The sequence below is a fragment of the Calypte anna genome, chromosome 3 (genome assembly GCF_003957555.1).
Source record: "Calypte anna isolate BGI_N300 chromosome 3, bCalAnn1_v1.p, whole genome shotgun sequence".
In the NCBI taxonomy this organism is placed as follows: Eukaryota; Metazoa; Chordata; class Aves; order Apodiformes; family Trochilidae; genus Calypte; species Calypte anna.
Genome location: NC_044246.1, coordinates 60552428 through 60576378, shown reverse-complemented (window position 1 = coordinate 60576378; position 23951 = coordinate 60552428). Strand labels below are relative to the sequence as shown.

The 23951-nt window shown below is 39.6% G+C and overlaps 1 protein-coding gene across 2 annotated transcripts in view; it reads left to right on the top strand.

The window, feature by feature from the left end:
- Positions 1–397: 397 nt before the first annotated feature.
- Positions 398–23951, top strand: part of AKAP7 (A-kinase anchoring protein 7) — a 90314-nt gene continuing 66760 nt past the window's right edge. The window contains exons 1-5 of one of the 2 annotated variants that reach the window (XM_030448095.1): positions 398–782; positions 7920–8069; positions 9306–9451; positions 14251–14387; positions 19649–19809. In XM_030448095.1, coding sequence (XP_030303955.1) covers positions 398–782; positions 7920–8069; positions 9306–9451; positions 14251–14387; positions 19649–19809 — 979 coding nt within the window. Of the gene's footprint in view, positions 783–1002; positions 1303–7919; positions 8070–9305; positions 9452–14250; positions 14388–19648; positions 19810–23951 lie in introns of those variants that run through there. The other variant, XM_030448096.1, reaches the window with a different exon arrangement.

The following is a 23951-nucleotide window of genomic DNA, read 5'->3' as shown; positions in this document are numbered from 1 at the left end:
TTCCTTTAAAAAAGAAAGCAAGAATCTTTTTATACGTACAAACAGCTGGTTCCCTTAGATCTAGCCTGCAGGCACCTTTCTTCGGATTGTACACAGTTCCCTCGGCAGCCCTAAGCTACAGCAGCTGATTTTTGGGAGACACCAACCCAAACCCCTCCCGTTCGTCACAGCCCTTTTGGCGGGACGCGCCCTCGGGCAGCCACGTTTCAGTCAAATGCTGAGTGAAAACTGCAGAGGCAAATGCAGGTTTCACGTGTCGGGGCACACTGTCTCCAGCCGCTCTGCGAATAGGACGGCTCACCCCAAAAACAGCACTACAGAGAGCTAGAGAAAAGGAGGTGACAGCTCTGCCGGTGGCGGCGGACGGGACCTGGAAGAGTCGGGCCCGCCTCCCGCCATGCCCCGAGCGGGCTGCCCGGCGCGGAGCACGCTGGGAGTTGTAGTCCCGCCGGTGCACGGCCCCTTCTCCCCTCCGCACCGCGCTCCCACCGCTGCCGCCCTCGTTTGCCGGAGGGTGGCGGCGGCTGGGGCAGACCCTTCCCCGAGACGGCAGGTTCCCGTCGGCCAGCCCCGCTCGCCCAAGCCGGGCATGCAGCGGCTGCTACGACGGCTTCTCCCCGCTGTCTCGCTACTACCGCCGGCGGTGGCGGCCGGCGCCCTCCAAGCCCGGCGGGCTGTGCCCGCCTTCCCGCGTCTCATGGAGCTGAGGCCGGCGGTGGGACCGGGAGGGGACGATGGCGGAGGGGACACCTTGCGTGCGGCCGGCGCGACTCCGCAGGACGGTGAGGAAGCGGCGGGTCGGCGCGGAGCTCGGGGGAGGGGGAAAAGAATGGCTTGCGAGGCCCAGTGAGCGCTTCCCCCCGCCGCTGCCAGCTGGGGGAGGGTGTCCCGGGGCTCCGCAAGCGGCTGGACGCGGGGCGGGCGCCCTCCAGTGCCGAGGGGCGGTGCGTGGGTTGTGCTGCGAGTGAAGGAGTGGGGAGAGGTCCGGTGGAGGACGTCCCGCTGATGATAGCTGAACTGTGCAGGAGGCAGTGAGAAGTCTGTGGAATATTAGGGAGGCAGAAAAGGAGGTAGATAATTGGTTTCAGGTACGTACTGAGGCACATCCACAGTTGATCACGCAGGAAGTAACTCACCCGTTAAGAAACATGGAAAAAGGGGCAGTGAATAATAAAAAAGAGAAATGCAAGATTGTGAAGGCAAAAACCCACAGGAAGAAGGGGCTTCCGTCAAAACCTGAGGTTCCCCTGGAGAACCGTTTTGCAGTTCTGTGGACTGAAGGAAAAAAAAAACCTACACCAGGTAAGTTGAGTAAGGCAGACTATTTGGCTTACTTTATAACAACAAATGCTCAGAAGCGTCAGTGCTGGATTAATGGGACGCTCCCTTCTCAGAAGTGTATTTGCAAATCTGACCCTCTCACCAGAGGTCTGCAGCTTACCAGGAGCTTGAATGGAGGCGATTGCTGAAAGACTGCCTAAACTTGTACAGCCACTGACTTTTATCTCTTCCTGCTGTTTCATGTGGGCACCAGTGGTACAGGTAGGAGCAACCCTAAAGCTGTCACAAAAGATTACAGAGCACTGGGAGCAGTGTTGAAGAGCTCTGGGGCACAGATAATGTTCTTAACAATCCTTCCAGCCGAAGGGAAGCGGCTGCAAATGGCAAATCAAATTGGACAAGTCAATGAATGGTTAAAGGAGTGGTGCCATAGTCAGGACTTCAGTTACAGGACTCACTTTGATAAACCTGGTCAAAAAGGTTAGAAAGTCTTTGGTCAGCGGCTTGGCAATTTAGTTTGGAGCACCTTAAACTAGTGATGTGGGAGGGAGGATCCTCAGTTCATCCCATCCACCCCTTCGAGACCAGAGCCAGTAATAGATGTTCTGGACCTGGAGGAGTACCACAGGCCAGCAAGAAAACATCTAAACTGCAGAATATAATCCCTGTCAGTCAGTCTGCTGCAGTGAGGACCCTTCTTAGATGCCTCTGCATATGCACACAGTATGGGGAAGAAACAAGAGGAGCTGCAGATGTGCACATTCCTGCAGGGCTGTGATATTATTGGTATCACTGAGCCACATGGTGGGATGACTGCTATGACTGGAGTATGGTTGGGTACCTTTGGGAAGGACAGGCAAGGCAGAAGAGGAGAGGGTTTCACCCTACACCAGTGATTAGCTGGAGTCCATGGAGCTTCTCCTGGAGATGGATGAGGAGCTGACTGGTTAAAAGGCAGACAATAGCAGAATATATCACACTGGGGGTCTGCTACAGGCCTCCTGACCAGGATGTCTGAGAAGAGGAGGCCCTGTATAAGCATACAGGAGCAGCTTTGCACTCCCAAGCCTAGGTCCTCATGGGGCTTTTCAGCCAACCCACTATCTGTTGGGGGGACAGTACAGCAAAGCACCAGCAATCCAGGAAGTTCCTGGAATGTACTGGTGAAAATTTCCTCCTCCAAATGGTAGAGAAACAAACAAGAAAAGGTACTATACTGGACCTTGATCTCATTAATAGGGATGGGCTGTTGTATGAAATACAGCAAAGCACCAGCAATCCAGGAAGTTCCTGGAATGCATTGGTGACAACTTCCTCCTCCAAATGGTAGAGGAGCAAACAAGAAAAGGTACTATACTGGACCTTGATCTCATTAATAGGGATGGGCTGTTGTGTGATGTAACACTTAATGGGAGACGGCTGCAATGGACACAAGATGGTAGAATTCAGGATCCTTAGGGCAGCAAGGAGGTTGGGAAGCAAGCTGACCGCCCTCAATTTGAAGAAATCAAACTTTGTCCCCTTTAAGGACCTGTTTGACAGGGTATCATGGGACAAAGGCCTGGAGGGAAGAGGAGCCCAGGAAGGCTGGTCCCTGTTCAAGGGTCACCTGCATGCCCAGGAGCAAAGTGTCCCAACAAAGAGGAAGAAAAAGCTGGAATGCCAGGAGGCCTGCATGGAGCTCCTGGGCACGGGTAAAATATAAAAACAAGGCCTATGGTGAGGTGGAAGTAGGGACAAGTAACCTGGGAGGAGTAAAGAGAAGTTGTCAGAGAAGCCAGGGATCAGATTAGGAAAGGCAAAATACAGAATCCCTCTGGCAAGGGATGTCAAGATCAACAGGGAAAGTTTCTACAGGTGTGTCAGTGATAGAAGGAAGACTAGGGAAAATGTAGGCCCTCCTCAGAAGGAAACTGGTCATGCAAGACATGGAAAAGGCTGAGATACTCAATGACTACTTTGACTGAGTGTTCACTGGCAAGGGCTCCCATCACACCACCTAAGTTGCAGAAGACAAAGGCAGGGACTGAGAAAAGGAAAATCTCCCCCACTATAGGAGAAGAGCAGGTTCGAGACCATCTAAAGAACCTGAAGGTACACAAGTCCATGGGACCCAGTTCATCTGCAGCTTCTGAAGGAACTGGCAGATGAAGTTGTGTCGTGGTCCGTTTATTATTTTATATTTTGATTATGAGGATTTCTCAGCCTCTGCTTCAGAGATGAGGCATAAAATTGCAAGCTAACACGTTTTGACACTTAAGTTACAAGGATTTATTTATATCACAGTTAAGAAAGGGTAAACACAATTTGCTACTTTTGGAGAGACGAGTCCTTAAGGAAAGAAAGGAAGAAAGGAGAGGGTAATTTAAAATATTTCACCCCCAGCTGGTCCCAGCGGAGGGGGGGGGTAGGAGTTGTTTTACTGCGCTGCTGCTTTCCACTTGTGCCTTCAGAGTTCGTAGTCACAGGAGCTGGCTTCCGCGGGGTTCTTCGGAGCTGCTGGCTGCTGCTGGCTTCTGCTGGCTGCTTTTTGGTTCTTTCTGGGGGATTTTTATAATGCAAAGGAGAGCGGGTCCCCCTCTTTTTTTCCTTTTGTGTGAGTTATTCATGAAACAGGCTTTCCCGGAATTGAGCATGCTTCCCGAGAGTTACCTTATCAGTTCGTTAAGATACGCTAAATTCGCGACGCCTGGCCAAATGTCAGGCGCCAGGAATTTGTTGTCCTGTTTGCCAGTCTTTAGATATGTTAATGTGGCAGCATGTTTGATATGTAAGCTTAAAGAAAAAAAATTAAATAATTCTTGCTCAAGAATCAAATATTTTTTTAAAGTGTTTGCAATAAGTTGCAAAGCCACTGTCCATCATGTTTGAGAAGTCATGGCAGTTGGGTGAAGTTCCCACTGTCTGGAAAAGGGGAAGCATAACCCCCCTTTTTCAAAAAGGTAAAAAAGGAAGAGGTGTGGAGCTACAAGCCAGTCAGTCACATCTCTGTGCCCAACAAGATGATGGAGCAGATCCTCCTGACGGTTCTGCTAAGGCACACGGGAAATAAAGAGGTAATTTGTGATAGCCAATATGGCTTCACTAGGGGCAAATTATGCCTGAAAAATCTGGACACTATCTACAATAGTGTCACTACATCGGGGGACAAAGGGAGAGCAACTGATGTCATCTACCTGGACTAGTTCAAAGTGTTCAACACTGTCCTACACAGTCCTCTGATCTCTAAACTGGAATTATATGGATTTGATGGGTGGACCATTTGGTAGCTAAGGAGCTTCTCTGGATGGTCTCATTCAAAGAGTTGTGGTCAATGGATTGATGTCCCACTGGAGACCAGTGACAAGTGACGTTCCTCAAGGGTCAGTACTTGGGCCAGTGCTGTATAACATCTTCGTCAGTGACATGGACAGTGGAATTAAGTGTGACCTCAGCAAGTTTGCTGACAACACCAAACTCTGGTGAGGTTGGTATGCTGGAGGGTATGGATGCCATCCAGAAGGACCTTGAGAGGTGGGCTCATGCAAACTGCATGAAGTTCAATAAGCACAAGTTCTACACCTGGGCTAGGGCAATCCCAAACACAAATACAGGTTAGATGGAAATTGGAGGGACTTGAGGGTGATAGCTGACAAAATAATCAACATGGGTGATGAGTACTTGTAGCCCAGAAAGCCAACTATATTTTGGGCTGTGAAAAAGAGAAAAGATCCTGACAGGATTAACTCCTGTAAGGAGAGGGGATCAGGCCAAGCTGTTTGCGTAAAGAAGTGGACAAAGCAGCTGAGACAATGATTAACTTCTGTCTTGAAGATAAGTAGGTGACTCTGGGGGAGTGCAAACACCTGCATGGAAGACAGGATGAGGCTGAGGCTGCCATAACCAACAGATAAGGGGAAGACAATTGCAAGGGTCCAGTTATCCTCTATAACAAGAGGATGAAGTCATCAAAAGCACAAAAGGTAAAAAGTTCAAGACCCCAAGACCTATCCCCAAAAAGATGACTCTGCCCAGACTCCACCCAGACTCTGCCTGTTATGAATATGTATGTAAGGATGACGTAACCTCCCGTTTTAATGTATAAATATCCTAACCCTTTCCCTTAACCCTCGGAACTCTTTGTCCAGCGCGAGCTGGGGGTTCCCCGGATCCGAAAATAAATATCTTTGCTGTTTAAAGGCTCAAAACTTTGTCTCTAAACAGTTTGCTAACCTTTTTCGGCTTCAGCTGCATCAAAAGAAGTGTGGCCAATAGGTCAAGGAAGGTGATTCTCTCCCTCTGCTCTTGTAAGACCCCACCTGGAGTACTGTGTCCAGTTCTGGAGCCCCAGACACAGGAAGGACAAGGAGGTACTGAAGCAAGTCCAAAGAAGGGCCACAAAGATGATCAGAGGGCTGGAGCACCTCTCCTAGGAGGACAGGCTGAGAGAGTTGGGGTTGTTCAGCTTGGAGAAGAGAAGGCTTTCAGGGAGACCTTATAATGGCTTTCCAGTATCTGATGATAAGGGTTAGTGGCTTAAAACTGGTAAAGGGGAGATTTAGATTAGACTTTAGGAGGAAATTCTTCACTATGAGAGTCGTAAGACACTGGAAGAGGTTGCCCAGAGCAGCTGTGGATGCCCCCTGCCTGGAAGTGTTCAAAGCCAGGTTGGATGGGGCTTTGGGCAACCTGGTCTAGTCAGAGGTGTCCCTACCTATGCAGGGGGGTTGGAACTAGATGATCTTTATGGTCCCTTCCAACCAAAACTGTTCCGTGATTCTTTAATAAATATTTCACAAAATATGAGGGATGGATTTTTTTTTACTTGAGGCAAAACCTGTGGACTGTACAGCTAATTGATTTGAGAGGGGACATCATTAATCACTAGCTGGGCTTCTTCTATGCCCGTCTACTATCCTGAGCTGACAGAATTTTTGACAGTGGCAGAACTATGTTGCTTTATGGAGCAGACAGAGCAAAGGAAACCTATAGTCTGTAATATACAGTACTCTGATTTAAAAAATAAGTCCTTTTTCTGGAAGGACTGATGTTACCATAACAAATTGCTTTTGCTTCCAGCTGGTTATAATTCTGCATTTCTAAATTTGTTGATAACTTTTCTGTCCCAGACTGACCTACTTGTTTGTCAGTTTCATGGATTTTTGTCCTGTCCTTTGAGATCTCTTTGAAGGAAGGATTGTTGTGTGGTTGCAACAATCTTCTGTGTAAGCTTTAATCTTAATATTAAGAAATAATTTTATAGCTGCTTTAACATCTGTTTGGTCCCCTGCACAGGGAAGAAGCAACAAATCTAATCAGTTTGGAAATTTTTTATAGCCTCTGAGAAAAAGTTAGGTTTCTGACCACAACCAGAGAGTGATTTATTCCTCCCTACTTTAGACTGGGTGAGCTAGCATTTAGTCAGGTTGTTTTTTTTCTTATCTTCCCTAGTGTAAAGTGATATATACAGGAAACGTTCTACTGGGTGATAATAACCCATATTGGGTCAAATATATTGATTTTATACATGTAGTGTAGCTCTGCATGCCATAAGAATATAATATGCTGTTTTGTTGCCAAATTTTTCCCTTGGGCCAGATTTGTACTATCTGCAGTGGTCACAAGAAGAGCTTTGAAAGTGTGTTGTCTGTAGTAATGAGCTGTCCCAGGATAAACTGCAATTCTGACACAAGGCTTCTTCTACTACAGTAACCCTATTGTGGAATCGTCCCGAAATAATATTGCTGGATGTCTGTTTATGTGCACATTTTTTGCTACTAGAGAAGATTTTACTTTTTTGTTTACTTTTTTTTGTTTACTTTTTTTGTTTTTTTTTTCAAAGTGTAACGTAATATGCAAATATTGGACTTTGCTGATGCCAAAACATGGAGGAGACCTAAGGAAACGACCTACATTTAGATAGTGCTGTTGAGGAAAAAGATGTTTTAAAAAAGTTATTAATGACATTAATCTGTCATTGTTGTATTACTCTGAGATAGGTATGTATGTATGTATGTATGTATGTATGTATGACTTTATACATGCAATATGAGTTTTGATTTATACTGACTCATTCTTTAGCTTGGATACAGAAAGTCAATTTTTAGAACAAGTTTAGATCATTGCTGTCTAGAACATGTTGCAGTGTGTGAGAGATACAGAGCTAGAATAATCATCTCAGTCCTGAATTATATCATCAGCTGAGAACTCGTTATATGTAGGTGGTAGGATTCCTTCCTGCTCTTTCATTCCTCATTTTCAGTGTGCTTACACTGGAATTCATTTACCAATGTTTGTCTGCACTGAATTTCATATGTCATGACTGTTATCTATTCTTTTTCTTGCATGTAATTGTATTCACTTAGAACCAAACAGAACTGTAAGTCAGTAAATATTGAAGGCTGAACTCCCTTTTTTTGCTGTTTCACGTAAAATGTTGAAGTATTTTTGGTGATATGCTGGAAGGAAGAAGAGTGGTGTACTTAGGGGGTTTATGTGTTATATTCATTTGCTGATAATCAGACAAATGTGTTCTTGGCATATTGCTTGTGTGTAATATCTAATCTGTTTGTATCAAAAACTATATATTGCTTGTGTATGTCTCTTAGCTGTTTGTATCAAAAACTAATGCCCAGTGTTTTATTTAAAATGCGTTATAGTTGGGCTGGAGAATGTGCAGCAAAAGAAAGACTTGGAAGAGAGTAAGAAAAGGATGCAACAGAGGAAAGAGCCATGTTCTGAAGTTTTGGTGGAACCTCTGATGGCAGAAATGCCATTTGTCGACACAGATATTGAAGAGGAATTTGTTAGTAAGTATATTAGACAGAAGTAGTGTGAAAACATAAATGCATCATATACTCAGTGCTTGGTCCTGCCTGTTGGCATATACCAGTGGGCTGTGCACATGGAACAGAGCCTCCCTGCTAACATAGGATCCAGTGCAGAGCCTAGGAACTGCAAAATTAAAAATTTACTGTTTTGTAATCCATTGCAACAATGAGTCACAGGATAAAGACATCTGTGTTAATTCACATTCCTGTATATGAGCTTCTCAAGTGATGGCTTTTGTGAGCTGTATTCCAGTGTGTGGATTCTCAGCATGGGGCTGTAGAAGACCACATTAATTGAACAGTGGGTGTCTGCAGCCTGATCATTTTATGCATATATCTCAAGCCATGTGCTGGGAGGGGATCCGGAAAGCCTTGAGGTAATAAGGTGGGAGAAAAATAATTTCTGGTGCAAAGCAAGAATTGAAAATAGACACTTTTGTTATGTTGGAAAGGGTCTTTGGAAAAGGAGAAATTAGAGAGTAGATGTGGCTTGGATTAAATTTTCTTCTGGCCTGGGTTCGGTCCTTGGAAAAATCTCTGTGGAAGTGTTTTCCAAAGTTGCCCTTATGGAGGGAGATAAAAGGCACAACACTTCCTCTTCTGGATCAAGAAGCTAAGTATGTCCGAGTGAGAAGCCTAAGAACTGATCAGGGGCCTGGAGAGAGATCAAAAGCATTTGATCTGTAAACAAGCTGCATGTTTGAGGCTCCCCACTAGCGTTTGATCCTTGATAAGTTGGCAAGTTGATAAGTTGACAAGTACTAGTCTAATAGAACCTTTTCCTTTAATAATCCCATGTATTGTCTTGTTGTAATATCTCTAAATGCAGTGTGCATGGGATTTTTGAAACTTGGTACTGTCATTTTTTCTCTGAAGTCACATACGTGTTCAAATGCAGACAGTTGCAGGCCAGTGCTGACTCCACTACTGTGTGAGTGAGCTAAATGAAATAGTTTGGAAGTGAGGTGTCTGATAAGCCTTGCTGAGAGGTGCAGGCTGTTTGTTCAAGTATGATCCTATGTATGATCCTCTCTGCTTCTGTGACTGACTACATCAATTTGAACTGGAATCAGATCTCAATCAGACAGGGCAGAGCAGATGATGGGGAGACATGCTCCTGTTAGCTGTCTGAAGTCCAGCTTCTGGTGACAAGACATTAAGTGTATCTTTGTTTTAGTTTGTCTGTATGCTGAAAGTATTTTTTTCTCTCTTCAGTGCATGCAACCTCCGAAATAAATATAAAGAAGAAAAGAGAGAGGAATACTGAAAGGGAAATTGAAGAAGACAGTAAGAAAAAGAAGAAAAAGAATAAACAGTATAAGCCGAATTATTTCATTTCTCTTCCAATTACTAATCCAGAGGTGACATTATTTAATATTCTAATGTGGTATAACCATAGTTACTTCAGCTGCATGTGTTTATAAGAAGAACAGTGTTTAATCTTGAGCAAAAGAGTAATTTTCAAGTATTTTAAAACAGCATTCAGAGCCTATTCAAAGATCAACTTTATGTAAGATTTTTGTGAAGAAAATTGCTCATTTGGTAAAGAGTAGAGGTAAAATATCTTTTTATTCAGTTTGTCAGTCATGTATTTCACATTATTTTGACTGAAGCTGGCTTAAATTTCCCCTCTGTACTGTTTCACTTACTTATTTTGTCATTCACTTAGAATAAGGAAGAGGTACATTCATATTTAATTAATTAAGGAAATCACTAGCAATATTTTTAGCTGTCCTTATAGATAGGAATTTAAATTTGGATTTGTTCCTAGGCACTTTGTAGTTTAACCTTTTCCAGTAAAGTTAATCATGTTATTTAAAATTCAAATAACTTATTGTTTTAGTGAGATGTTGTTCAAATGGATTAAAGAGGTGCAGAGAGCTATTTGAAAAAATGTATTTTTTGTAGTTAGTGTGGTTTTGTCTCAGATGGTGAATGAGAATGATGTCTTACATACTGTGTAATATCTCTGGTATGTCTTTCTTACTTTTTGTGTCTCTGCAAACAGGGAAAGTAGATGCATTATGCTTTAAAAGTAAAACCCAACAGATGACTGCCATTTCCAAATTAGGTTTATCTTTTAATACCAGAGAGCTGTCTCAGGTGAATTTTAACTCATCCTGAATCTGTGCTGTTTTCGGGTGGTAAAAGATTTAGAGAATCTGAAATGAAAATACACCAAGGTAGGTTTGGAAAGTGCAGTGCAGTCTTTGATTCTGCAAAACATGTTATGTCAAGAAGATATTGTGAAGTCTGGTTTTATAAGATCCAGGATAGCCTGACACAAATATTGTGGGAAATCTTTTGTGCCATCTTGTTCTGAAATATCTTTTTCTCTGTCCCCTGATTTAACAAGTGTAGGAGTAACACAGGTTATATAATCTGATAATTGAGAATTCCTGCTTACTATTGTTACTATACTGAATGTCAGGTTGAGTGAAAAGAAATTTAGAGAGTAAAGGAATGGAAAGTATCAAATCTAAGAGTGTCTGGGGACTTCTGGACTTTGTTAGAAAGTTTTGTTTATTCTTGCCTAGGTGTAGAGTTGTTCTGAAAATAGAAAATACATGTTGAAATTTGTATAGGCAACATTAGCCAAAATTTAGTGATAGGACACCTGGTTTCTTGATAGTTTCTTACCTGGTAATTACTGGTAGTATTTCACTTTGTAATGTTGTTAGACCTTGTTTTTTTGAGTATCTGTTATATACAGATTATTATATATTACTGTTATATATATTACTGTTATATATATTACTATTATGTATTATATATATTACATACTTTATACTGCTGTTATTATACAGCAATATAACTGCTCTAGTGTTGCAGGTGCTAAAACTCGTTTTCATATTTTATGTAGCATTCTAAGCTTTACACAGGGAACCATGTTGTAATAATGGATATTTCTGGAACATTTAATGAACTGTTCCTCTTGGGAACTAAAAACTTTCCTTGTTTCCATTTTAATTATGTTTTGAATCTTCAGAAAGAAAATGTGACGTTCCATTGGTTTTGAGCTTATGTTGAACTTTACATTATTATTTGCGCAAAAGTAGTGTAAATGGATGATTATCATTGTATCCTTTTTGGTAGGTTATTTCAAGTTCTGTTTCATCTGATGTGTTATCACTTGTGTATAATTATAATTGTAATTAATATATTAAATATTTAAAGCTTACAGTCTTTATATTCACTTATTAGTAGAGTTCTTGCAGTAATTATGGAAGTAATTTTTCAGAATAACATATTCTGAGTAATGGAAGAAGGGACCTCGGGATCAGTGTTTGAGGACTTACTTTGAAGCACTGTTTAAAATAATCCCAGAGGGGAATTGTTGAGTATGATCTACCCTCAGACATTTATTTAAGTTAGGAAATTTCAAGTTAAAAGAAAATTTGATATTGCAGAGGGACTGATTTCCTACAATTTCCGTGGATTTGGTGCTTGTGTGAAAGAGAGAGCCTTGACAGGAAGCTGAACATGAGCCAGCAGTGTGCCCAGGTGGCCAAGAAGGCCAATGGCATCCTGGCCTGTATCAGGAACAGCATGGCCAGCAGGTCCAAGGAAGTGATTCTGCCCCTGTACTCAGCCCTGGTGAGGCCACACCTCAAGTCCTGTGTCCAGTTCTGGGCCCCTCAGTTTAGGAAGGATATTGAGGTCCTGAAGTGGGTCCAAAGGAGGGCAACTAGGCTGGTGAAGGGACTCGAGCACAGATCCTATGAGGAGAGGCTGAGGGAGCTGGGGGTGTTCAGCCTGGAGAAGAGGAGGCTCAGGGGAGACCTCATCACCCTCTACAACTCCCTGAAAGGAGGTTGGAGCCAGGTGGGGGTTAGTCTCTTTTGCCAGACGACTTTCAACAAGACAAGAGGGCATGGTCTTAAGTTGTGCCAGGGGAAGTTTAGGTTGGATATTAGAAAGAATTTCTTTACAGAGAGAGTGATCAAGCATTGGAATGGGCTGCCCAGGGAAGTAGTGGATTCTCCATCCCTGGAGATATTTAAAAAGAGACTGGATGTGGCACTCAGTGCCATCGTCTGGTAACCGCAATGGTGGATCAAGGGTTGGACTTGATGATCTCTGAGGTCCCTTCCAACCCAGTCGATTCTATGATTCTATGAAGGATCCTGCTTGTGTTGAAGGCTATGGTGTGAGTGTGGCAATCAGCTGTTCTAGACCTGCCAGCTGAGGAATGAGTATCTGCATGTTTGTTAGCCTGTCACACCCTTGCATCTGAGAATCAACCACAGTGTGTGGTGCTTATTGCTCACGCCAGAAAGGAACTGCCTGAGGAGCTGGAGGGAGTTTACAACAGGAGCAGGAAGGGACTTGGAAGTACTACAGAGGGAGACACTGTGGGTAAAGGGTATTGGCTGATAATCTGAATGATGGATAGGGTTGCTCTTTTTCAGAGCTGGGATGGTCTTAGTGCTGTGATGAAACAGTTCCACACTGATTTCTGTATTCTGAAGGAGGCTTGTACGTTTAATTCTTTTCTCTTTGCCAGCTCTTAGGTGCAAATTAAGGTTAGAAGCAATAGTTGAAAATGGAATAAAATTGTAGTTCACATTATAGGTGATTTCAGTTTTGAGGTTTTGATTTTTGTGGGTTGTTTTTTTGTGGGTTTTTTTTTCTTTATGGGGATAACAGCATTGGCTTTAGTTTATAAACTTAGATAATAATAAGGATAATAATACCTAGTTGATACATTGTAATTCCCAGGGATTACATTTACCGCTGTTTTGCTTAATTGTGGATCAGATTTCTCCTACACTTGAGACAACAGAAGTGGTATTTGTCCAGATCAGTTCTGACATATGAGAAGGAAGATGGCTTTTATATTAATATGATTTATGATCAAAATGTGGGTGAAGTTTTTTTCATCTGTTTTACGCTGCCTAAGGCACTTACAGTTTTGTAGATTCCATGCCACCATTTTTTAGGAAGTGGCTTTTACTTTCCTCATTCATACTCTCCCTAAACTATGTTTCTTTCATTTATAATTTGGTTTTATTCATATGGCATTATTAGGTATCTATGGCACATTAGATAAAACTCCTATATGGCACAACTTGTCTCAAGACATTTGGTCAGGAAAACACTGACCACTCCTATTAGATTGTTGGGGTTTTTTTCAGGAAATTTCTGTGTTCCTTATGATTAACAGAGCTACCAAAATATATCAAGACTTTTATTTTGTAACCTAACAGCTACTTGCACTTGTCAGTATGAACAGTGTATTTGTGAAGCATTCATGATTGAGCTTCAAATTAAAAAAAATCAGATTGAAATTTTTTACACGCTTCTTTTAGACTTTATAAACCAAAGCTGCTTTGTTTGTAGTTTCTTGGCTTACTGTGCTTTAAGAAATAACTAGTTTTGTTAGATGGTCAAGGTTATTTAGTTTGATTTAATTTCCACTAACATAGTCAAGAATTGTTGCAAAATTTTTTGTGATTTTTCTTTTTCTTTTTCAATCACTACAACTATCATAATGGCAAGCACAGTAAACATTTTGGGTGCAATTTGTAAAGCATGTGTAACCATACAAATAATTTTCAATGAAAAAAATGTAATTAAAATACTTTTAAAGAAAAAGACTGAAGTTAAAACTACATACATGTTGTATGGAAGTTCATTAGAATACTTTTGAACAGAGCATATAAATTACATCTGTCTGTTGGATAGTATAATCAGAATAGAAAATCTGGTGTGCTACATATTATTTTACTGAATATTCCTGGTATGTATGTGTCCGATCCTGCAAAGATCTCTTCTTCCAGACACTTGTCTGCATTTAGCAACACACAAATTCAGCAAAGTAGTCAGAGAAGGTCCTTGAACAAGCCTTTTATTTGGTTTGCTGGCAACGAAAAACTGGATGAGCTTAATCTGCTCCAGGATTTTATCATTCTTATGGAAGCAAACTGCTGTTAAGATGTGAGGAGTGTCCAGTGATTTATTAATCACTCTGTTCCCACTCTTGAGTTTTCTCGGGTCAATTAGCAGAGCTTTGTCAGAGGATAAAACTTTCTTCTGCTAGACTGGTTTTTTACATGAATGTTTGATTTCAGTTTGTGTGCTTTCTTGTTCACTTGCATGATGGGATACAGTAATTGCAATGGCTAAATGTTGTTTCTGTGTCTGTATTTCTTCCCAGATTACTGCCAGTGTCCGGGCTGTCCAAGATGCAGTAATACAAAAGGATCAAAGGCTTTCAGAAGCAATGGTTCGCTCTGGCTCATTGCATGTCACCATGTTAGTGATGCATTTAGCCAATGAAAAAGAAATTAGCATGTAGGTATTTGGTGTTAAATTAAGTATGTGCACGTATTTTTGCTGGAGAAGTTCATGAAAAGACTGGAAGGGTAACAGATGCTTTTTTTTTTTTTTTTTTTTTTTTGTCAGCCTGAAATTACTAGGGTAATACGGCAACATTTAATTCATGTTATTCTCAAGATGCTAATTTTAGTATTAACTATTTCCCTAATTTATGGTTATGTCATGAGCTCTGAATAAAGCAAGTTTTTTTCTCTTTTATTTTTCATATGGTATGATGAACTTGCATGCAAAAATCTCATGTTGGCTAAGCAATTATTTTAAAACAATGTTTTGATCCAGGGGACACAACAGATTACCAGGGGAATTTTCAGAATTTCATAGCTTATTAAATGTTATAAGCTAAATCAGTAATTGTCACAGAAGGACTTCAATGAAGTAAATCTTAGCTCCAAGCTAATGCCTTATGCAGTTATATCTCTTTTCACATCCCTAAATGAATTTATTATACTAAACATTTAAGTAGATTAAAAAAGAGGTGGCCGTTAGGCCTTATCAGAAGTATAATTTTTATCTCACTTCAGTGATATAGCTGATATTTTTTTTATTATATAAAAGGTAGAAATGTTGTGGAAAAGCATATGTAGTTCTTTGGTGTTTTTCTATTACATGCTGTCCTGCTGCTTGACAAGCCTACTTTAATGTACAATGTCAATGGTTAATATGAAGATATTCAGAGTTTTAAGTCTATCTAGCTGTAACTTACAGAATCACAGGATTACCTCAATTAGAAAAGACCTTCAAAATCATCAAGTCCAACCGTAATGTAACACTGACAAGACTTTAACTAAGCCATATCCCTAAGAATTATGTCTATATTCTTAAATACCTTCAGAGATGGTGACTCTACCACTGCCCTGAGCAGCCTGTTTCAATGTCTAATAACTCTTTCAGTGAAGAAATTCTTTCTAACATCCAATCTAGACCTCCTGTGGCTCAACTTTAGCCCATTTATGAATGTTCAGTATAATAATTAGTGTGTCTAGCTGCAATTTTGACTTGAAATGAAAGTACAAGTTGTATTTTATAGTCCTGCTTTACACAGACCTTACTGACAGTTTGTATTTAGATGTGGTGCCCAATGCCCTGAACATGAGTTGTCACTATATTTGCACATATTAAGTGTAGAACACTTTGGTAACTATAACAGAATATTATGTTAAAATGCTGATAAATGGCCTACTGGAATTATCTGGGAATCCTCTATTGCTTATGTGTCAATTTTGTAGCAAATTGCTGATGAATTAAAATTCATCAGATCCTTATTATTCAATGAAAGAGAAGGCTCATATTTTCATCTCCCCCATATGAGTGCTTTCAGGAGTCCTCTGTCATATGTATGTATGTATTAACTGCAAGGTTAGCAGGCATGTGATCCATGTACTGAATTATCTATATGAAATAGTGCAGGGAGACAATGCTTTAGTTATGGGTATACAGGTACAAAATTATGTGTCTAGTAAGTGTGTGTTGAATAATTTTTCCCCCAAAATATTTGACTGTTGAAGTGCAGATTGCTCATAGGAAAACAAGAATCCATGATACAATGTAGGAACCATTTGGCAATCAAGGGAATGCTCTGATAGGTGAAGTATTTAGCTAAAAACATTTAACACACCTAAAAATAATGAGATATCAGTAAACCTCAATCAACTGCACAGATTTTTTTTCTTGGTTCCTTGAATGCTATATCCTTAAGATGTCTACACTTTTACTGCTGAGCATGTGAGTCTGTCAGCATCCTTACCTCCCATGGTCTCATCTAAAGAATGTGCCTTTTGTCTCCTGGATAAGCGAACCATCTTCCTTCTGCCCTGCTTAATTGAGCACCTGAAAATCAGGGAGAACAACCACTGACTTGTGTGCAAAATTTTTTTTAAAAAGGATTTAAAGTGTGGAAATTTTAAAAATGGCAAGTGCGAGGATATCTCAAAGACAAGTATGCCTCCTCATGAGTATTCTTTTGAGTCCTAAACTCTGCATCAAAAGAAATATTCCTAAATTCAGTATTTTCTGCTACTCATTGAGCATCTTCTCAGCTCTCTTCACCCAAGCACTTACGGAGTTCTTTTCTGCCTCTCCCAGCAGAACTCCACAGTCCAGGTATGCAGGACCTGTCCTGTAGTCAGCAGCAGCTTCCCCAGTGCTTCACCCCTTCCCTGGCCCTATGCCTTCTGCAGGTATCTAGCTCAGCTGTCCTCAGGTATTCTAGATGGCATTTTCTATTACATGGAATTTTTTTTTCCATAGCTGTTATTTTCTGCTTAATCTATTGGGAGAACTTGAAAGAGTAAAAAGTCAAATTTTCCTTTCTTTGCTTCACCAATTTTTGATACCAGGTTAATGGAAAGAAGCCAGTATCCAGGCTGGCAAAAGAACATGTGTGTAATGTAGGGTGAGAGTAATTTCTTAAACAAAGTGAAGCTTGTCATCTGGGTATCTGAGAGTTCAGAGATACTTACATTTGCAGCCATTAAGTTACTTTGTTATCTACAGTTTTTCTACCGTGTTTGCACAATAGTCCCTCTGTCTGTACAGAAATGAAATGCGTTGAATGCTGTTTGAAGTCCAAACACGTGATAAGAATGTGCTAAACATAACATTTAATTCAGCACAAAGTCCTTTGTGTGGTATTTTAGTACATACAGCTTTCACCATGAAGATGGGAAATTTGTATTCTAGGCCACTCTTCCTAAGGAAATACAGACCTGCATTTCTCATGCAAGTTTCCTCACTGGCCAATTGGCTGTAGCTCTAATCTTTGTAAATGCACTTTACATCTCTTTTTGTAGGACTATATGGAATCAGGGATGTGTGATTTTAAAAACCATCAATCAATCAAGCAAGCAAGCAAGCAGGAGTCCTGAAAGTGCTCCTTTAGGCAAAGGAGTTTTAGTCCATGGTGACTGTATGCACAGTCATGGGATCAGGGCCTAGAAATGAGAATACCTGCCTCAGCAGTAGATGCTTTCATTACCAGACTGCAGTCCCCAGCTCTTCTTGCTTGTTACCTGTCAAAGACTCTGTGCATCTAACCTTTTCATTATAAATAGGACAGCTGAAAGGATTCAGCTTACCTTTTTTTTCAAAGTTGCTTGTTCTAACAAGTAATCAAAATTAGCAGCTTGGAAACTTCTAAAGAAAAGCATCAGATTTAAGTGCTATAATATTTATATTACAACAATATAGAAAAAACCCCTCACTGATTCTATAATCCTGATTTGTATTCACTTAAAATATAATGGGTTTTGGTTTGTTTGTTTGTTTTTTTTTTCATTTCCTTTCCCCACTTTGAAGAAAAATGCTTGTAACCCCTGAGGGTTAGTTGCACTGAGTGTTACTGCTATTTGGTGGCATAAATACTATTTATTATGGAATAACAAGAAAATACCACTGTTGTGCTAGTTGCTGTTGACTTTACTTGAAATGTTTGTGCATCATTCTTGCAAAACAATTGTTAAGACTTTAAAGAGCGATTGATAGGATATGAAAGTACAAAATATACTACAGTGAGATGACAACTATTTTTCTAAATATTTTGGTGTTTACAAAATTACAGACAAAACAAAAAGAACTAAATTTTCAGTGACACAGGGCTAAATTAAAAATTAACTACAGTGTTTGAATTGACCTTTCATGGAGCTCATCAGGTAGAGTTGAGCTGGTCAGTGAGTTCTGCAGCATACCCTACAGTACTGAAATATGACCTTTGTTCAGCTGAGGAACAGAGCTTTCCCCAACTCTGCACACCCAATTCTCAGAGGCAGCACATTCAGAGATGGACTTTGGGTTTGTGCATGATTCACATATGGGCACATGTATGCCACCTGAAAGCCTGCTGCAATCTGGCACAGTATATTTGAAATACCTGTCCTTTTGGAACAAATTATTAGTTTTATGTCAGTAAGTAAATAAAAAAAAAGTAAGTAAACAATTACCTGCTAAGAAATTTGACAGGTATAATCAGCATTCTGATTTTTGTTTTTGAAAAGTCTTTAAGATACGGAAGACTGGGAACAGGCTTATCTAATGGTGATAAAAGGGTAGGGAAGTAGAACAGACTATGCTGGAAGAAAAGTATCTTTGCCAAAGCACAAGCATCAGCATTTTTGTTTAAAGTGGTTATATAGGAACTAAAGTACCTCTAGATTGTCAATTAAAGCCCTATAAAAAAGCCACTGGAGGGCTATATCTATCCAGAGTAGCATCTTTCTTAACCTGGCCTAGGTTTCAATTAAACGTGCAGTTCTCATCAAGAGTCCATCTTGTTAAACACATAGGAAGCATGTGTGAAGTTGTTTGTAGTTTTGCAGGCTTAAAAAATGTAATTTAGCCTACTTTAGAAATCATGGTTATGCTTTTATCCAGCCAGCACAGAAAAAAGGAAAGTCAACTCTTGAGAGTTTTTAACCTGTCACTGCCATCTAGCGTTTATAAAGACAACATCAGTTTAGTGAAAAGTTTAAATTATTCCATTTCGTTCAATAGAATTAAAAACTGAGCATGCAAGAAGTCTTTAAGAAGACACTAAGAATGTTTATATAGTTTTGTTTAGCATGTGAATCGCTTCAAGTGCAGGTCAAAAAAATGCTTCATGGAATAATACATGCATTTGATACAGCTAATTAAAATTACAATTAAAATGTTCCCAGGTTTCTTCTTAAGTTATATGTAGATTATTTGTGTTCATGGTACTTATCTCTTAAAGAAATTAAGCATCATTTTAGATAGTACTTCTTATAACATTTCTCAATTATCTAAATAGTAATTTCCGTACAATTTTATTACTGTGTATCTGTAATGTCACTGAATTCTGTTTTAAATACCAAGTAACGCTCTGTAGTAACTTTGGATGAAGCAGAATCCTATCATGTTCAGTTATCAAGAGATGAAAAAATTATGAGAGAATGGAAAACCAAATACTTCTGAGTAAGCATCTTATTTCAATTGAATGTAATAGAGACACTGTCACCTTAATATTTAGGCACCTGAGATAAAATCTTTTGGGTTCTGCCTTATTATCTATGTTGTTTTACAAGCCACTTAACAAAATTGTAATACTAATACTGACTGCTGTACAAATACTGCAGAAGTACTTGACTAGGTAAGAATTTGATACTTTGAAGCATTGTGTGATTTTTGGTTAGAATGATTAAGAGCAAGATAAACAGTATTAATTTATTTGACTTTCTTACAGATATTTTCTTTCCTTTTGACAGAGCAGTAGGTGCTCTTTCAGACACCAAGGATTTCGTAGAAGATCTCCTGAAAGGAAAAACTGTGGATTTGTCATTTCAAGGAATTGGTCACTTCAGGGATGAAGTTGGATTTGTGAAGCTGGTAGAAAATGATAATACAACTATACTTAAAGAAATAGCAGGTACAACTTGTCAATCTAATTTAAGTATTTTAAAGACTTTTTCACACCCTGCATGAGACTGTTAATTTTGTCAACATTAATTTACCATTACCAGTCTCATAGGCCACATGATCAGTTTCCCAGCATAGTTCAAAAGGTTATTAATAAATTACAGACAGTAGTGTTTTCTGATATCTTTTTACTTAAGTAAAAAATGTAGTGCACATTTGCAGGTGAATATAAAGACTCCGTTCTACCTTGTTTTGATCTAAGTACTATATCCAGTTTCTCAGCTGGTATTTAAACCCCTTTCTGTATGTACACTCATACTTACAACTTTAGGAACTGTATCTCTGATGCAACTCACCTGTCTTGCAAAGTCACATAGTTCTCTCCTTCATATTCACGCCAAGGAGAGCACTGAGAGATGGTGACATTCTCTCCTCTTCCATTTCAGGAGAGCCTTTAAGTTTTGTTTTTCCTGTATATTACACATATAACTTCTAAATCTCAGTGAATTAACTGTAGCTTGCCGCTCCCACACATGTAAGGGGACTGTTCAACGTTAATTCCCTTTGTTTGGCAATTTGGGAGTTACTGGAAGCTGTGGCAGGTACATGCTACTGTGCATCTGTACTCACCCATTTTCACTTCAAGGGCAAAACTCTCCATTCTGTCTTCACAGTGAAGCTACAGCCTCCGTTTTGCCAGCTAGATAAAATTCATCCAAAGATACAGTTCAAGTCAGTAGAAATATATAAATTGAAAGGAATATAAATACCAGCTAAGAAGCAGCAATCAGTACCCAGACCAAAACAGAGATGAGTTTTTTATCTATGACTCTATACTTGAACTATATTGTTTATAAGTATTAAATAAAAACTCTCAGAGAACAGTACTGTCTGTAATTCATCAGTGTCCTTTAAAACTATCCCAGAAATTTCAAGTGTTCCTTGGAAAGATTCTTTTTTAAAAAAGTGTTTTTCAGTATTGATGAATTATCTCTTGTGCTCTGAGGAATGTGAGGTCACACCATTTCTTAGTAGTGAAGTAACCCATATAGGACATTCTGCAGAGTAGCAAAGACTGCTTCTGTCATGCTGTTTCTTTGCAATCCAGTACAGAAAAGAAATGGAAAAAATCTTTATTAATACAGTGCTTTCTCTAGAAATTCATCGATTTAATTTCTGAAGAGCCTTTAGAAAGTGTTTGGTGTTTTTTAACTTACATTTCTAAGAAATGTCTAAGAAAAATTGACTAGAAGACTGAGATTTTCATCTCACCAGATTAAGCAACACTTGATAGAGGAATATTTATAATATTTGATATGGTAGAAATTGAACAGGACTTAGAATTCCAGAGAGGCTTCAGTTGTCAATCCCATAATTATTTCAAAGATTTAATTTGCCAAATATTTCTTCAGTCCTGTGGGCAACATGATTCCTCTTTCTTGTCTTTGAGTTTGTCTTTGGATTTTTTTTTTAAAGGTGACAGAATATTATATGTATGCTGTTTTATATACAGTGAGATAATTCATAAACTGTGTTCCCTTTCAGTACCTCTTGTGAAGGGAAATGGTTTGTGTTAATGACAGTAACTTTTGATTTTGAGAATTTTATAGTTAATATTAAGAACTCCAAAATAATTGTAGTTGCTAGACATGGAGAGCCAAATACATTTTAACTACAGGAAATGCATTTTTTATGAGTGATTTTCTACTCATTTTAGATTAGTGAATCAGGTTTTGATTAGAATTAGATAAGTAAAACATGAGATCAGATTTTGATCTTTGTTTTTCAGTTTGACATTCTTCCTAGTTGTCAAAATCAGTACAGTCAAATTTAGCAAACAGGCAAACCTGTATTTCCTTTGAAAAGCTGAGTACTGATACTCACTGCTGAGCATTCTTTGCTTATGTTGGAACTACGGCTCTACATTATTTTCACTTAACACTGCTGTTTAGTAAAAACATTTTTTATTTCAGTGCTTTTGCCAGCTCAGTGAATCATTTCTTGGCCTTAGGCCTCTCTAATGAATTACTTGGCTTCAATTTTCATTTTGATAGTTGTATTGTAAATGATATTTGAAGATGATAAAAGCAAGTAAATGAATCCTGTTTTTTTACCTACAGGATTTGCAGATTTTGGTTTTACAGAAGACTGGTGCATATTTATGGTTTCACCACGAGGGGGAGCTTGTATTTCATGAACGAAATGGTTCCTTTTCTGTTTAACTATTTCATTTGGTTTTGGTCCTTTGTTTTTAAGAAATACTGATTTATTGAGTTTTTTAATACAGTTAGGACTGCACTAGACAGACATGTAGTACACCTAACCAGTAATTTTCTTTAGTTTTATGCCATGACATTTAGTCTAATCTCACTAAATTGTTTTTCCTAACAGTCTGTACTAGAGAGAAATGGAAAGTGAGTTATACTGCCCATCATCTTCTCCAGGTATATTACAGCTTTACTCAAGCATAAGCAGCACAGACCCTTTTTGTTGTGCTAGGTACTTGTGCAGCTACATGGTGAATTCAACTGTGGTTAAAATATGTTTTTTACCTTTGTCAGTTACTTTTTAACCCATTCAGTTTCCCAGTGCAGTTTACTCTATAGCTATTTGTCTGTTTGCACAAAAGATGGGAGCAGTGGCAGGAATGGAGCTAGAGAGGAGCAATCACTTTTGGCAGGGATAGTGGTCTCTGAGCTTCTTTAAAGATTATGAAACTACACGTTTAGCATCTATTATAGGGTGAGTTACATTGCCCTGACTTCAGAGAGCCTAGGGAAATATTTTAATTCAGTTAATTTAGTTCACTTTAGTTCCAGATGGCTGAAGCTTAGATAAATCAATGTTGCTTCTTATCAGTTATCTTTAAGTAATTTCATATGACAGAAAAATGGAGAACTCAAGACTGCTGTACTTTTCCACTAAAACAGTTGATGTGTACAAGGTGAACAAAAAGCTTCTAGTCCAAATCCATAACATTTTCATTAAAAATGGTACTGCTGTGGCATGTTAAATTTCCTTCTAGTCCATGTGCTATTCACTGTAGTTCCTACTTGTGTGTAGCAGAGCTTTTCTGAATTGTGAAATTTCTGAAATGGGTCACTCAGACCAAGAAGAGGCATTCTCTAAAGTTGAAAGTGGCAACATTCTGTTCTCTCAAAATTGTCTATGTCAGCAAATACATATATATATTGTATATATGTATATGTATATATGTGTTGTATGAAGACTATAACCAGCAGAACCCCCCACCCCCCCAGCAATTTTTTGTTAATTCCATAACAAGAGTCAAAACACTTGCCTGCTAATGGTACTTACATGAAGCAATGATCCTATAGACCTGAGCATTGTTCATGACTTTTCTAATTTGACTATGTGCTATACAACAGTTTCCTTAATTTTAGGCCCCTTGACTAGAAAAATGCTGACGACAGGGGCAAACATTTTAGTGCAAATGAACAGCCACGGGTAAGGCCTAGCGTAACAGCAGTTAGTTTTATGAGTTAGTGCTTCCAACAGTTATTAAATACAGTTTGTTTGGGAGTTCAACATTTGTCATGAGTTAATGCTGGGCTGGCAATTAACCAAATGACAGATGCTCTCTATTAATCTCCCTCCCTGATAAAGGTAAGAGAGAGAATAAGGCAGAGAGACTTATGGGTTGGAAACTGAACTACACAGCTTTAATGAAACAGTAATGATAAAAAGGAAAAATTGTTATATATAAAGAAATATACAGAAAAATGATACCACATTCCTCCCCCCCCTCTCCCAGTAATTCTCACATCACCACCGAGGCCTCAGGGCAGCCCTGGGAAAGTCCAGACTGGACTCCTGGAGTCAGCAGCAGTCGGGAGCTGGAGGCAGGAACACACAGCTATGGGCTGGCACGGATCAGAACCACAGGCAGAGGAATGGATGGAATCCTCCCAGGATGCTGAAGCAAACAGGGACAGATGAAAAAGGGTGAAGAGAAAGGCTGAAGGAAGGGGAAGGAATTTGACCCTTGTGATCCCTCAAATTTATATTGAGTATGATGTGTATGGGATGGAATACTCTGGTCAATTTTGGTCACCTGTCTTGTCCACTCCTCCCTAAAGGAGGGTTGCAGGTGTGACCTGTTTACTCCTTTTCTCTTTCCAGAGTGTAAGA